The following is a 16,833-nucleotide window of genomic DNA, read 5'->3' as shown; positions in this document are numbered from 1 at the left end:
TAAAAGTGAAATTGGATTTTGTCAATTATTTATTAATTTATTCCACTTTCCCCCTCATTTTCTCCTTGGAACGATGTCTATTTAGGGTATTCAAAATGGAGCAGTGGGAGACAGGCCTTTTACCATCACCTCTAGGGGGCTTCTCCGCCCGTCTTTCCACACCTGAGGAGACCTTACCTGCGTGTCTGCACCGGGGGAACCCGCACCTGCAAAAAGCTTACGCGAAAGTAGATAATTACGCGTTAATACTTGAACTACAGTGCTGAGGATGCCCATTTGAACTGAAAAAAGCCTTTATTTTCGCTAGTTATCTAAATTCCACAGAGGAGAATTAGAGTACACATCAGTGGCACAATCTAGCGGTCACTGTCAGATTAATGAGATAATGCAAACGCTATGCTGTCCATCAGTTTTGCTGAGAAACCTCCCGAAAGACCCATGGGAATTTGGGAAACACTGAGGACAGCAGTCACCCACGCTTAGACAGCGATTGTGAAGTATACGGTTTTAATCCCGTCGCTGGCAGCCAGGGTGTGGGGCGTGAGTCCTTAGTGGCAGATGAGATTTATGGAGAAATAAACTGTTCGAAATGATGGAGAGAAGAAGAAGGGGAAAAGGGAGGGGGGCTGACGTAAGGTGATGAGGTTTGGACGGTCGACGCCTGCGCGGGATACACTGAATGCAACGGTTGGAGAAGAGATTAAGGAAACTGCGCCTAAATCGGACCCCACAAAACGCCATCTTGGCTCGAGCGACGCAAGGAAAAAGACGGGAATCCGGGGCCCGCTTTCCCTGGCCATTTCGGCTCCGGTCGGAACAGTTTCCCGGGCGATAGACAGGGAGGGAGGAGCCGGGCATTTCTGGAAGTCGGAGAAACAACCAGTCAAAGCCAGCCAGCCTGCATCTGATCCAGCGAAAGAACTGGAGCAGCGGCGGACGTCGGCTCGGCTGTGCTGGAAGACTACATTAATTGAACACCCTCGAGCACAGACGGCGCGTGTAGCAGCAGGAGCAGTCGTGGACATGAATGTGAAGGTCTTCCATTTGGGCTCGGGAAGCTGAAGCGTATTGTATCCCGCTCACGTTACGGTTTTCCCCCCCCCCCCTTCCTCGCTGGGATAAGCTGTCTGTGATACCACTGGGCGTGCACAGCGCAATAACGGAGGGAGCCAACCTGTGATTTCAGCGACGACTAAGCTCACATTTAAACCCAGCTAGCAAACCGTTCTTTTTTTCCCCCGAGAGTCTCGTTAGCTTGCGGCGAAGGGGAGCATCTTGGTGGATAAGGGGAGGTATCCGTCGGATGCTGCTGAGGGGGGACTCCTGTGCCCCGGCGACAAGCACCAGTAAAGATACAAACCTGAGGCATGCAAAGAGGGATGTTTTTCTGCACACGAGCGAGGAAATCTCCACGCCCCAGGGTCTGCTCAGTGGCTACTGTTTAGCTAGCTCGCTGGCTAGCCCTTCTACAGGAGAGTAGCTCAGGAGAAGGTGGGGCCGCGGAGTGACAGCCTTGGACGCCAGCTAATGTGGCTAGCCGGCTAAGTTAGGCACACGTTCGTTTTCCCCCGTTTATCACATTGTGCCCGTGTGTGCGTGTTTGTGGGGTTTAAAGAATACAAAGTGTGTGTGTGGACTGGCACAGGTGTAAGCCCGTTCAGCAAGAAATTACGTTGTCATTGATCCCTTTGGAGCCCGTGGTGTGGGTGGGATATCTTGAGGAGAGCATCCTCGTTTACCTGAATGACCATGGCGGACGACGACGTGCTGTTCGAGGATGTGTACGAGTTGTGCGAGGTGATTGGCAAGTAAGTACCTCGCGCACTGGCCTCTCATTTACCCACACAGGTACAACGCAGCTGCAGTAATTTGGCTGGGGTCTGTTTTTATATGCTGACCCGCACATTTTTAAGGTGGCAGTCCACTGAGAGAAGGGGGTGGGAGAGTTAGTCTTCTATGTGTAGAGCCATACAAGCTTGACATACAGTTTTGTTAAAGTCCTAATAGAAGTGAATAAACTAAAGTGATACTGGTCGCAGCTGTTAACAGTATGGCTGGGAATGTGCTCGGTGTTTTTGCTCTGTGCGTGCACTAATGCATTTATTCCAGCTGGCTGGGGATTGGGAATTCCTAATTGGATGATCGCCACACCTGGAATGTGAGCTCATAGACTGATTGGCCGGACACTTTAAGAATTTGTCATGTTCAGTTTTCAGTGGAAGGGGCACATTAAAAAAAACAATGTGGTGAAAAGTTTGGGGGGTGGGGACGGGATTGACAGCCCTGCCTACCAGTCAGTCCCCTCCCCCCTGCAGGCCTCCACTCTGTGGAGATCTGAGGGTCCATTACGGCTGTTGAGGGGAGGGGAGGCACAGACCCTCAGGCCTTTGGTTTTAATCCTGAAAGTTCTTGTTGCCTTGGTCACTAATTGGTGGGTGCTTCAGGACTACTGCCTTTTAAGGCTCAATAATGGACAATGTGGCGAACAGTGCATTTGATGTACTTGAATGGATGAGGGAAATAAATATGGGAAATTGAGAAAACTTGACTTGATCAGACCTAGATCAATCATTTTGTGTCTTCTATAGACTGTTACTGACTTGCCTCACACTACAGCTGTCAACCTACCTGTCACAGTTACAGCACAGCCTGCACAGAGTGCCTCATTTTCAGAGGTAAATGTATATGTGCACGTTATCTTCATAACTGGGGTGTGACTCCCTGCAGCCAAAAGCAAACACTGAGGGAGTGCGCCGAGCTGTTGTACAGGTATGGTCACACAGCGCAGACAGCTTATACAAAGAGCAGCAATAGTCAAGGTATATTTTAAGCTTTAGGAGGAAAAAGTGTATTGGCACCAAGAAGACCATGAAATCCCACTTATCCAGCGAGCTCTTTTGTGAAACTGCGGTTGATAGATCAAGTGTGTTGAGTCCTGGCATCTTGGGATGTGTTGCGGGGGGGGGGGAATCATTTTTCCTCAGCTTAGAGCAAGGGGGAGCGGGGGGTGCTGAAGCTGATCAATGGAGACAAGTGGAGCTGGGAATGTGATGGCCCTGAGGCTAAGGATATAAATAATGCCAGCAGACATTGCAGCTCGCTGCCTTCTTCCACTCTCTTTTTTAACCTTATGTTTTATTGCCCACATTGCGATCGGTAGCCGAGCACGTGGCAAACGGCCAAGACTCGAGGATGCTAATTACAATTTCAGTTTTTGAAAAAGACAGCTGTCATAACAAAACGAGGTGACCTCATAACCAGTGCCCTGCGCAGAAAGTCCCGGGTTTGATTCCCAATGCATGTCACTTGCCTTTTCCACACTATCCATTTTTCTTTTTGTTGGCATTTCATTAGGTTCAATAGAATGACAGCACCCTGTCAGTGAAGGACTCCTCTAGCCTCTGTTTTTCCCCCCTGTTTTTTCACCTCAGATTAAAATTCCAGGAAGTCTATTTTTGCTTTGAGTGGATGTCCGACTTATCTGTTCATCAGTGAGACAATCGTAGGCGAAGTTCTTTGGAATAACACATCAGGTCACACGAGTGGAAAGTACTGTGATGGAATGATGGAGTAATGGAATATTTTCCAGTGAATTATCAGTAATTAGTTTGTCTTTTGCTTCCTGCCATGTAACAGAAGAGCTGGGATGGTGATTTGTCTCATTTAGTGATATTTGCTGTGCTGTATAGACACATGTCTTTTCAAGATACGTAGATAAACCCTTAGATCTGGCCTGACACCTTTCAAACTAATATCGTTGTTGTTGAAATCTTAAAGAATTTGAATGGGTAGCATTTGGAGCACTGGGATAGCTTAACCGTTCTATAATAATCTCCTCTAAATTCAGATTGTAAGGTCTTGTTGCAGGTTAGTTCTCCTGAAAGACGGTTGGTTAGTTCCCGGAGAGGAAGGTTTTGTGTAAAGTTGTTGATAAAAATTCTGGGCTGTTAATCAGATCTTAATTTAATTTCAAATTTTTGGCTTTTAGCAACAGAAAAGATGAGAGAATCTGGAGAAAGCAGTCAGTCTTTTGTATTAATTTTTTTAGTCTGCTCTCATTTAGTGTCGTTATAAAGAAAGTGGTGTTTTCACCCCTCCCTGCAAACCACAGTTTAGTTCCGCTCTAGGCAAGATGGTGGAGAGAAAGAGAGAGCCTTTGGCCAGCACAGTCTATCCAAAAGAAGTAGAAGTCGTAAAATGTTTATGTATTCCAACCCATGGAAGGTTAATTAAAAGTTGACTGCAGCTTGATTTGTGTTACGCTCTCCCCTTTGTGCTCAGTGCCATCGTTCTCTTTGCAGGCCCACTGAAGTGTGCTAGTCTGATGCCACCTTGGCCTCTCGTTGCCCCTGTCTGCAACAACAGACATACCACTGTGGAAGCTGCAGGGACCAGTGTTTGCCCTTGGGAAAGAAAGGCCATAGCAGGGGTGGACACACACAAAAAAAAAAAACCCTTCTTCCTAGGCTAGTTCTGGCCCTCTTGCTGTATTTTGTCCATGTGTGGGCTATACATTGAAAATCATTGGCCAATCTGGGCCTAATTCCTGATCTAACACTGTGTCCCCCACCACACCCATTACTTCAGAAAAAATTATAATTTTTAACCTAACAATAAATAATAATTTTAAATACAGTTGATGAAAAAGGATTGCGATCGTGATGTTTTCCATAATCGAGCAGCTGACCTTGTATCATAATATTCCTGATGGTAGTGTAGCTGGGCTAAGTTGTAACCTGGACTTTTGTGTGTTGTTGCCGTGTGTGATTGCACACAAAACTACTAAAATAAACTCCTTTTCCACCGGAATGCTCTACCTTCCTCCTGCTTCTCATTATTTTGGATGGAATGGTGTGCTTTTTCTTTTCTACAACACTGAGAGCTTCACAAGGGTTTAAAACTGCGAACCAAAGCACATGAACTCAAAATATTTGAACAAACCAGAGTCCTGATTTATCGGATTTGTAGATGCATGGAAACAAAAAAAAGAGGTGAATATGCTGGTGTAGCATTGCTATAAAGAGAAGCTATGATTGATTTTTACAATTCCTGCATGTGTGTTCATTCACCTCCTCGGTGGTTGTTCTAGCCTTATTTCAGTAGAGCGAGGCCAGACAGGTCAGGTGTCAGCTGCACTTCAGATTACATTAAGTGAAAGGTGACACAGCGTGTTGACCCGGCACAGGCAGTTCGACCCTGCTTTTTATGTGCTCTTTATTTGTAATTTACATAGTAAACATGCTATGAGCATATTGCAGTAACAGCAGGCCTGCTTTTCACATAGCTGAAGCATCAGCAATGAACTGAGGCAATTTAATCCCTTTCTGTCTGTAATGATTCTGTTTGAATAGGACTGAAGTTGTTGAAGCACTATTGGAGTCACAGTGCTCTTTATTTCAGCCCTGGGGTGCTCATTAGGGCCAAGGATATTGGGATGTGCGACTCACTCTGAACCAATGAAGTGATCAGTCCTCTGGCTTATTCTGAGTGAGATAATTAAATTGCTTGGGCGACATTTAGATCTTCCATTTTCATTGATTGTTTTATCATTTTTTTGTGGTGTAATGTTGCTTTCTCCCCAGATAGATGCAACATTTGGCATACAAATGTTAGACAAGATGCTTTGCTGCTGGAATGCCAAATTGTTTCGTTATTAGGATTTGCTTTGGTTTGAAGTACGTAAAATGGGCTGTCACCTGGGTGAGTGTTTAATAGCTTCAGTCAGGTTTAACTAACAAAACTGATCAGACACAGGTAACATTAATCCACTTTCAATCAGAAATCACTGTAACTCATTTGTGTCAAATGTGTGTGTTTTAACCAGTCCATCCCTCAAGAAGACGTATCAGAAAATAATTTAAAACATTTGGGACTGTACATTAGGTGTCATGATAACGACAATATTTAAAGGTGAAATATTGGTATTATGTCATAATGTGCACATTATAATAGCAAATAAGCGTGTGATTGTTCTTTTTTTTTTTGCCTTTGTACACTTGTGTTGTGTAAATAATATGCTGTAATATATACATTGCTTGTACATATTTTTCTGAATGGTATTTGTCCATAAAAACAAGCAGACTACTTTAAGAAAAGTCTAAAATTTGTCTGCAGTCAAGTAATCGTGTAGGAAAACATGCACAAAATGTAAGGCAGACATGGATATAACAACTGGCTACTAAAGCATAAGAAAGCCATATAAATGATATAGTAGCCACCACCAGTGCTGCTACTTGTGCAGCAACAACATTTATATTTACGAGCAAAGCTGGCAGTGATGTGATAATAAACGTGCACTTTGAGTTGCACAAAAAAAAAAAAGAAGAGTAAAGCAACTGAATTAATTTTGTGCTCTAATAAAACTAAAATCAAAAACATGAATATATATTAGTTTCAATCAGTCTTTGTCAAAATGCTAAAAAAATTGTAAATTACAGCCTTTATGATGAGGTTTTGGTGGAGATTTATTGAGAATTGGGACGTGTACATGACTTACCATGAAAGTTGTTTTTGCAGTTAATTTCTAATGCTCTTGCACAGAGTGGGTGATAATCCGGTCTTTAAGTCTGAGGTCATTAGCTGCGTCCGGGCCCAAACTCCGCTGCAGGTCCCAAAGTCAAACGATCACTAAAGCATTACTGGGAGTTGAAAAACTGTCTAAATTCCTTCATCTTTAATGAAAAAGAGCAGTGTTGCTACTTTACCAGGTGCAGCGATTAAGTTTAACATTCAGGCATCCATGAAAACAGAATTTTATTAAATTTAAATTTATTAAATTTAATGGAGTTAGAAGTTAGCAGGGTGTTAGCTCGCTAGCTTCCATCTAAATATAATATAGAATAGAATAGCCTTTATTGTCATCGTACAGAGTACAACGAAATTGGAGTGCCACTCCCTTGGTGCAAGTTTCAATAATAAATATAAATGTAAAATATAAAAAGTACAAAAAAACAATCGTAAGTACTCAAACAATAGTATGTACAATATATACAGGATAGCAGCATTAATATAATGACAGTATGAATAGCAGCATAATATAATGACAGTGACGGTATGGAATAGGTTCAATTGTTTTTGTGCTTATTTACTACGGTGGTAGCTCTGGGAAAGAAGCTATCCCTGAATCTGTTTGTCCTGGTTTTATGTGACCTGTACCGTCGGCCTGACGGTAATAGTTCAAACAGTTGGTTGCTGGGGTGAGAGTAGTCCTTGATGATATTGCCAGCTCTGCTGAGGTACCGAGAGTTTGCAGTGACCTCCAGGCTGGGCAGAGAGCAGCCAGTGATCTTCTGGGCTGTGTTGATGACCCTCTGCAGTACTTTCCTGTCCGCAGCTGAGCACCCTGCATACCATGTTGTTATGCCGTACGTTAGGATGCTCTCTATGGTGGCTCTGTAAAATGTCACCAGCAGCCTCTCCTCCAGGTTGTTCCTCCTGAGCACTCTCAGAAAGTGGAGACGCTGCTGGGCCTTTTTAACCACCGCTGTAGTATTTGCAGTCCAGGAGAGGTCATCAGATATCTGCACGCCCAGAAACCTCATGGAGTGTACCCTCTCCACACAGCTCCCGTGAATGTAAAGTGGGGCCGGGTCTGCTCTGCCCTTCCTGAAGTCCAAGATAAGTTCTTTAGTTTCCGTGGTGTTCAGTTGGAGGTTGTTAACTGAACACCACTCAGTCAGTCTGTTGACCTCATCTCTGTAGTCCGACTCATCCCCCCTTGAGATGAGTCCAACCACTGTGGTGTCATCCGCGAACTTTATGATGGTGTTTGAGAGATGGGTAGGGGAGCAGTCGGATGTGTAGAGCGTAAACAGGAGGGGACTCAAAACACATCCTTGTGGAGACCCGGTGCTGAGTGTGATGGTGCTGGACCGGTGGGGGCCGAGTCTGACAGACTGTGGTCTATTTGTCAGGAAGTCCTTGATCCAGAGGCAGATGGGGGTGGAGAGTCCCAGGTGAGACAGTTTCTGGACCAGGATCTCCGGGATGATATGATTGAATGCTGAGCTGAAGTCCAGAAAGAGCATTCTCACATAGCTTCCTCGGTGCTCCAGGTGACTCAGCGCAGTGTGGAGCGCTATGGTGATAGCGTCCTCGGTGGAACGATTTGTCCTGTAGGCAAATTGGTGGGGGTCCAGAGTGGGAGGCAGACCGGCCCTGATGTGCTGACAGACCAGTCTCTCAAAGCACTTCATCACTACAGGCGTAAGTGCAACAGGCCTTTAGTCATTTGGGCTGGCCACAGCTGTCTTCTTGGCGATGGGGATGATGGTGGAGGTTTTGAGGCAGGGCGGGACGGTGTTTGATGACAAGGAAAGGTTGAAGATTTTAGTGAAGACTCCGGTCAGTTCGTCAGCACATGCTCTGAGAACCTTTCCATGTATTCCATCAGGACCTGCCACCTTCCTGGGATTCACTGACCTTGGAACACACCTCACTTGATGCTCCCTGAGTGTTAGTGTGCCAGTGCTGGGGGCGGGTGGAAGTGGTGTGGCAGCTGAGGGCCTGGTCGTCTCAAAGCGGGCGAAGAAACTGTTTAGATCCTCAGCCAGCGAGGCATCAGTCCTAGATGTTGCCTGGTTATTGCTTCTGTAGTTGGTAATGTGATTGATCCCCTGCCACATTTTTCTGGGGTCGTTGTCAGCAAAGTGATCTTCAATCCTCCTCCTATAGGCAGCCTTAGCTTTCCTGATGCCTCTACTCAGGTCTGCCCTGGCCGCCCTATACGCAGCCCTGTCCCCTGACTTGAAGGCAGTGTTGCGGCTTTTTAGGAGGGATTGCACTTCGCTATTCATCCAGGGTTTTTGATTTGGAAACACCCTGACCCTTTTGTTGACGGTGACATCGTCAACACAGTTCCTGATGTACGAGAGTACAGTGTCCGTGTACTCCTGGAGGTTGTGGCTGGAGAATAAATCCCATACAGTTGTTGAGAAGCAGTCCTGCAGTTCAGAAAGGGCTCCTTCAGGCCAGGTTTTTATTTTCTTTGTCTGGGGCTTTGTTTTTCTCAGCAGGGGGGTGTAGGTGGGGGTGAGGGACATGCAGAGGTGGTCAGATCCAGCCAGGTGGGAGAGGGGTGTCGCTCTGAAAGCATGCCTGATCTTTGAATAGACATGGTCCAAAGTGTGTTCTCCTCTCGTAGCAAAGTCCACAAACTGGACAAATTTAGGAAGCACAGTCTTTAGGCACGCTTTGTTAAAGTCGCCGGCGACAATAAAAACCCCATCGGGGTGGGCAAGCTGTTGTTTGTTTATGGTGTTGAGCAAGAGGCTGAGAGCCGTGCTAACGTTAGCATCCGGCGGTATATAAACAGCTATCACATTAACTACTATAAACTTCCTCGGGATGTAAAAAGGTCTGCACGAGACTGCCAGAACCTCCAAATCAGGAGAACAGTGTGTGTGAATGATCCTGCGGTTACAACACCACGTACGTGCACATGCACGTAAACACATAGCCCCCCCCCCCTCTGCTTTTACCTGAGTTGCTGTTTCTGTCATGCTGGTGTAGCGTGCGGCCTGCTAACTCGACTGCAGCGTCCGGCGTTGCAAACATTCAAAAATATCTGCATTAAACGAGCACCAAACTGGAGAGCTAAGAGCCGCTGCACCCGTGCACGCCGCCATATATATATATATATATATATATATATATATATATATATATATATATAGATAGATAGATAGATAGATAGATATCTATATAGGAGGGCCCACTCCTGAAGACCTTCTATGACTCTGTGGTGGCTTCTGCTATCTTTTATGGTGTGGTCTGCTGGGGCGGCAGCATCTCTGCTGGGGACAGGAAGAGACTGAACAAGGTGATCCGAAGGGCCAGCTCTGTTCTAGGATGCCCTCTGGACCCAGTGGAGGTGGTGAGTGACAGGAGAATGGCGGCTAAGCTGTCATCCCTGTTGGACAACGTCTCCCACCCCATGCAGCAGACTGTGACAGCACTGAGCAGCTCCTTCAGTGGGAGACTGCGGCACCCACGGTGTGGGACGGAGAGATTTCGCAGGTCTTTCCTCCCCACTGCTGTCAGACTCCACAACAAAGACTTTAACTGAACAAACACACACATCCACACATGTGCAATAACACTAAGTGCAATAATCTTTTCTGGCATCGTTGTATTTTTACTCAGTTGTATATAGCATTCGTATTCTATTTTTTATCTTATTGTATATTTTTATTCTATTTTATTCTACTGTATATAGTATATTATTTTATTCTATTCTGTACAGCTGTGTACTGTATTTATTCTTATTGTATTCTAATTTTTGCGTCATAACTTTTGCACTGTCCACTTCCTGCTGTGACAAAACAAATTTCCCACGTGTGGGACTAATAAAGGTTATCTTATCTTATCTTATATAGATATATCTATATATATATAGATAGATACCATGTTCTGACAGAGATTTCTGAAAAAAATTAAACGTACAGCTCTGCTATCACTTCTAACATAAATTAAGATAGTAACGTAAACAGCAGCGACGTTTGTAGGGTTACTGAAGTTGGACTAGCTGGTGTATATATATGTGTATATATATGTGCTACATGATCGCTAGCGACACAGCTATGTTAGCATAACAGCACAGTGAAGCTGGAGGACGAACAAACTTTTTTCCCACTCGATAAAAGCGGACGTGAGGGTTCCCGATGGTTAGGAACAAATGTAATCACATGGCAGGATGCTGTAAATGGACCAAACGTCAGTCAGGAGAACAAGTAAGATAATCCATCCACAATACGAGGTTGGTCATTAATGTACTGCTGCATGGGCTGGGCTGTAGTTGCATCCTAAGGTTTTAAAAACTGAGCTTTAAAATTATTAGCGGTAATAAAACCGAGAAAGGCTGACAGTGATCACTGACTGTTTTTAGGGGCTTGTTGAGAGAAAATAGAACAAGTTACAAAGTATTAAAACACGTTTAAAGCACAATAGCCCTATTAAACGCAGGGTAGTTTGGACCTGGAAGCAGGATTCAGCACGTCATCACTTAAAGACCGGATAGCCTCAAAGTTATATCTCGACAGTTCAAGGAAATTTGTGAAAATGACACTTGTGATCATATAGAGTTAAAATAAAAAAATTGGAATCACTAATGTTTTATTTGTGATTGCATCTTGCAAGTTGCATTGTTTATTAAAACAAACAAAAATGAAGGGAATTTTCCGAAGTTGTTGCCAATTGAGCTGCCGTTCACCGATGACAGACTACTGCTGATTTGAAATGTGACTTTATTGCCACAAGATAGCAGCAGTAGCAATATTATGCAAAAGTAATGACTCATCTATATATGCAGTGACGCAGCACAAGCCAAATGTATGTATATTAAGTATAATGCAGTATACGGAATTTAATCTTAAAGTGAACATGGCTAATTTACACCACTGAGCCCTGCTTTCTAAAACTGACGTAGATTTAACACCGTCTGTGTAGCAGAATTTAAGAAATAAGTGCTTACGTTTTTTTTAAAAGCATCATGTGTCAGTAGGGAACGTTATGCCACCGGGTTGGTTGGTTGGTTGCTGTCAATCGATTTACATTCGTTTAGTTTAACTAACTAGTAACAGAACCAATAACTCAGAGTTAATTATATGTCAGTTGGTGTAAATTAGTCATTATATATTTAGTGTTACATTAACATTAAAATTGCAACTCAAAAATATGTTCTACTGGCAGTTTTGTACCTCGGTTCAGGTTTTCTAAACGGCTATTTAAAGCCCTTCTTTACCACAGTGTAACTGCATCAGCAATTTCCATCCACCATTTGCTCTTCCTGTTATATGCAGTGTAACTACCGAGAGCTCCAGCGATGCTTGGCTGAGTCATTCGATAACTTTTGGTTCACTGTGTTAACTCCTCCTGGTTATACTTGACAGTCTGTTTCTTTGTGGTGAAACAAGTTTGTTGTTTTCACCGTTTGCAATATGCAAGAAAACTGTTCCTGCTAAGCATTGTGCTCAGTTGTTGAAGTAGATCCTAGATACTAAATTGTCATTGGAGGCTGACATGCAGCTGTCATTCTAAAACATGCTATTGCCCTACTGTTTGATGCCTGTGCCCTGATTTTGTTCAGGGACATGACTGAGAGATCTCCTGTGAAACACATACTGAAATCAAGACCTCAAATAACACACAAAGAAGTGGGAAACTGGGAAAATTGAATTAAAGTTAGCTTTTAAGTTTAAAGACATGCAGGTGATCAACCAAAGAATCCCTACTTTTAATGATTTCATTTTTTATTGTGGAATAATTGAATACCATACACCTTTAATGATCTTCTCTGATCCACACAGTCACAAATATACATGTAGGCTCAAATGTATATACACGCTTAAGTCTTTTAATAAGTGGTGCTGAAGGTTGTGCAAGATCTTAAATTGATAAGGCCAAGGCCTGTTAACTTCTTGTTGGTGGTCATGATCATGACAGCTAGTAGTTTCTCTTTGCCAGCATCTGTTTGCCAGCACTGGGCTGATTTTGAGAGAGGCCAAGAAACTCAGTAAAGATGTAAGGAGGAGGAGATGTTCCAGACATTTGTTGATCGCTACCTGGTCCATGCATGTCTGAAGACTTTCTGTTGCACTGGCAGAACGTGTCTTTGTTGTGGATTACGTGTTGTCTTTCTTTTCTTTTCTTTTCTGGCCTTATTTCATAGATACAGTGAGAGAGAGGGGAAGACGTGATCAAAGGGCCACGAGTCAGACACGAACCCGGGCCGGCCGCTCTCAGCTATATGGCCTGTAGTCGCCTGCTTAACACACTGAGCTAAACCCACGCCCTACGTTTTGTCTTTTTGACACTCATATTAAGCCCCTTTTCCATTACTACCTGCTCAGGTCGACTCGCCATGGTTCACCACGGTTTTAAAGGTTTTCCCTTAGGTCATGGTACCTGGTACCAGGTACTATTTTAGTACCTGTTGGCCGGAGTTCCAGACTGCAGCTAACCAATTATATGGTCAGTGGCATCACTGAATGAGTCATGAGAGTATCTCATTCATGAAAATCAAAACTGTCATTTTTGACACCGGGGCAATGAGGGAAATGGCTACAAAAACACCGTGGTCCCAGAGTCTGACGAAAAGCCACAGACAGAGCAGCAGGTATATCATCGCCTCGACGTACACCATTATTGTCGTGTCGCATACTAATTATGCCATGGGACACTCTGCTGCGTTGCTATGATGACGGAGTGTCCCACCAACTGTAGGTGGTACATGAATTTAATGGAAAACCGCTTGATCCGAGTCGAGCCTTGGTGAGATGAGTAGGTAGTAATGGAAATGAAGCTTTAGAGAGGTGTTACCTAGAGCTGCTTGATTTAGGTAAACACCAAAGTGTTACTTTGCTCATTAACTGTAATCTTCATTGTTTAACACAATTATAAAAATTATTGTTAAGAAATACATCATACATTTGCCTGATTTATTGGTATGCCGGTCTTAATTTCATGCATAATATCAGTTTTATTTCAGTTACCATCACACTGATGATAGATTGGCTGTAAAGGAAAAGGTGTGTGCTCTATTTATAACACAGAAAATCTTCCAAAGAAAAATGACTGCAAACAAACTAATAATTTTTACCACACTATCTGGATTCTGTGGCATTGAAAAGCCAGACTTATAATTAATATCTGTTTAATCACCTAGGCTTCTAGTGATTTTTGGAAACTGGTTAGCATTGTCTGCACAATTAGGTTGTATTTAAGATGCTATTCTTGATATTATGTTTCCTTCTGTTTGTAAATGGGATAATGGAGACTGCCTATTCACATGGAAAACTCAGGGTTCAAGTGCCGACACTGGCAACCATGCACTGCAGCGGCCTATGCAAGACTTTGCTGCAGTTCCTGCTGGGATCAATAAGGCATCACATTACAGCGTCATCTTGCTTTTGTGGAGGAAACATTTCTAGAGAGTTTTTTTTTTGTGTGTTTGTTTGTTTGTTTTTGTTTGCCATTACAAAATCTTTTCTGCAATCTGCATAATGGGATATTTTTGCTAGATTGTAGCACGGCACATAAACTTTACCACACTATACACAGTATGTTGTTTTCATTCACTAGGGCACTTGTGGTCTCAACTTTCCTTTCCATGTGTAGTATATGCCCACACACAGATCAATAGTTGTGAATGGATGGTGCGAAGTTGAAGCTTTCTTTCAGACTACAAGACCAGACTCTACAGGGAGGTTTAAACAATCTTGGATCCTCTTCTGGCTTATGTAAAAGAGAGGATTTTCTGCCAAAGCTTTCAAGCCTCCTGAGGGTATGTGCGCTCTGAATTTCAGTTTGCAACCGGGTTGCTAATTTCCCTGCACATATTCAAAGGGTTGTTTTCCTGATTTGCATAAAGAAGCAGCTCTGGATTACTGCTCCTCAGACGTACACAGACTATCCTTGACAGAGCTCTGAACTTTGTTGAACTTGTTAAATTAAAAGCTTTGGATTTAAGCTCAGTTTGGGCAGTAGGGCAAATAGTTGTTGAAGAATTAGTTTTGTGGAATCACTATAATGAACTTGCGTTTTCTCACTTTCAAGTGCACATCTGTTTAGAAATTATGAATAGAGTTCTGTGCATGCGTAGGAGTCAATGCAGAGAATCACAATATATTTTGTATTTGATTCCACGTTTTTGAGCTTCCAATTATGTTTCTGCTATCACTGTTGAGCTAACCATTGTGAATCATTAAAGAAGGTTATGGGGTGATGGTGAGATTCCATGCATGCAGTGGATGTTTAGAAAATGGCTAAGCTGTGTGTCTCTAATAATGTTTACTAGGACGAGAGCAGATGATGATAAGTTTAAGTGTCTATTATGTTAAAAGTCAACACTGTCCAGCACCAGTTAGCACCCATCTGATAAACTCTGAGACTGAGACTTATGCTAGCTTCTTACCACAGGTAAAAAGTCAAAATGCTGTTCTAAGCAGTAGTGGTCATGTGGAGTCTGCAGCTTACAGATGTGTCCTGCCTCTGCTTTAGAGAGAGGAAAGAGAATCATCTGAGAAGATATTTCACTCATGGCCAGTATGAATGTTAAAAATGCTCCTAACATCGTTTCTTGGATTTACACAAAGCAGAGAGTTGAAATGAGCCAAAGAGCAGTCTGCAAAGACTGCCACTTCGAGCTAATGTTTGATGACTGCTGCTGTCGGATGTGAGCCATGTGTGGGAGTTTTGTATGAGCCCACTTAGCACAGCTGCGGTGATGTCAGTATGGCATGCGGCCTCACCGCTTCCCAGCATACACACGTCTGTGTTTCTGTCTTTGTGAGGACACAGAGTAAACCCACAGTAACACTGAGCGCCACCAAATTCTATCCTTGAATCTAATCCTGATCTTAAATGTTAGGTCAAATCTGAGCCTCTGAGTAGCTTTTTTGGTGTGTTGGAAAGCAGGTACCAGCCATAATGTCCTCACAGAGGAGATCTAAAACTCGAAATGGTCCTCACAAAGATGAATTTATAAGTACATATGCAATTTATGTCTTTTATAGTTACTTGGGCTCTTATAATGCCTCTGTAATGGCTCATGAATATGGTTGAATGGTCATTTAATTTTTTCTTCATGCCAAATGAGATGAATTACATTCTAATTTATCAAATTAATTGGCAGTCCCAGCCCCCTCTCTCACACAACATGTAAAAATGGCCTAATTCAGGGGCTAATTCTCCATGCAGATTCTTGCATTTAAAGCCAAGATTACAAATGAGGTTGATGCATAAAATGGGGCCGATTCACCCTATCCCACATCATTGCTTAATGGTGGTAATGACTGTTATTGAAATACACTAGACCAGTGCCAAAATAGCCTTACCCTCACTGAATCATTTGTGCCCCCGTGGTTATAGTCTCTCACTGAAGTTGCCTAAACCTTCATCAGTCAGTTGCAGATCTGGAACCAGAGACCACCTGATTAGGTTACAACCATTGTGGAGAAAAAATGGGATTTTTTATTTTTTTCCACCATAGTAGCTAAATTCAAGGGTGCTACGGCATGGGCATGTATGTCATGGTAAGTTTGGGCATGTTTGCTGGTGTTGGAACTTGAACCCTGAGTTTTCCGTGTGAACAGCTGTCTCCACAATCCCATTTACAAACAGAAGGAAACTTAATACTAAGAATGGCATCTTAAATACAACCAGTTTCCGAAATCACTAAAGAGGCCTAGATGATTAAACAGATTTTAATTACAATTTTGACTTTTCCACGCTTCAGAATCACGCTAGTGTGGTAAAAATTAATAGTTTGTTTGCAGTCATTTCTCTTAGGAAGATTTGGTGTGTTATAAATAGAGCACACGCCTTTTTCTTCACAGCAGTGCTTTTTTCACATTGGCCAATCTATCATCAATGTAATGGCAGTTGTAAAACTGATATCATGCATGAAATTAAGACCGGCATACCAATAAATCTGGCAAATGCATGATGTATTTGTTAACAATAATTTGAATAATTGCATTAAACAATGAAGATTACAGTTAATGAGCAAAATAACCCTTTGGTGTTTACCTAAATCAAGCAGCTCTAGGTAACACCTCTCTAACACAATGTCAAAGAGACAACACGTAAACCACAACAAAGGCAGACTCTACGGCCTGCTGTTTCTACAGAAAGTCTTAAACCATGAAGAGTTGTGCCTGATGAAGTAGTGACTCAATACAAAATTACCCTGTGGGTTGAAGCTACAATGGTGGTCAGAAGTTTAAAAACACATGCCATGGGCATGAATGTCGTGGTAATTTGGGGCTTATAGTAATTTCTTTGAACTGTTCCTTTTCTAGTCTTGATTGATTGTTCAGCATACATCTTTAATGA

At 43.0% G+C, this 16,833-nt stretch overlaps 1 protein-coding gene across 6 annotated transcripts in view; it reads left to right on the top strand.

The window, feature by feature from the left end:
- The first annotated feature begins 649 nt into the window (after positions 1–649).
- The window catches only part of LOC146642547 (peripheral plasma membrane protein CASK-like), a 52,139-nt gene continuing 35,955 nt past the window's right edge, over positions 650–16,833 (top strand). For 2 of the 6 annotated variants that reach the window (XM_085399203.1, XM_085399199.1), the window contains exon 1: positions 650–1,808. In XM_085399203.1, the coding sequence (XP_085255329.1) occupies positions 1,744–1,808 (65 nt within the window). In that variant the 5' untranslated portion in view covers positions 650–1,743. The remainder of the gene's footprint in view (positions 1,809–16,833) is intronic. The other 4 variants (XM_085399201.1, XM_085399200.1, XM_085399204.1 and 1 more) reach the window with 3 other exon arrangements.

This window comes from Rhamphochromis longiceps, linkage group LG23 (assembly GCF_057381845.1).
Source record: "Rhamphochromis longiceps isolate RC_006_pf linkage group LG23, R_longiceps_female_GT1.1, whole genome shotgun sequence".
In the NCBI taxonomy this organism is placed as follows: Eukaryota; Metazoa; Chordata; class Actinopteri; order Cichliformes; family Cichlidae; genus Rhamphochromis; species Rhamphochromis longiceps.
This window is presented reverse-complemented; position numbering and strand designations above follow the sequence as displayed.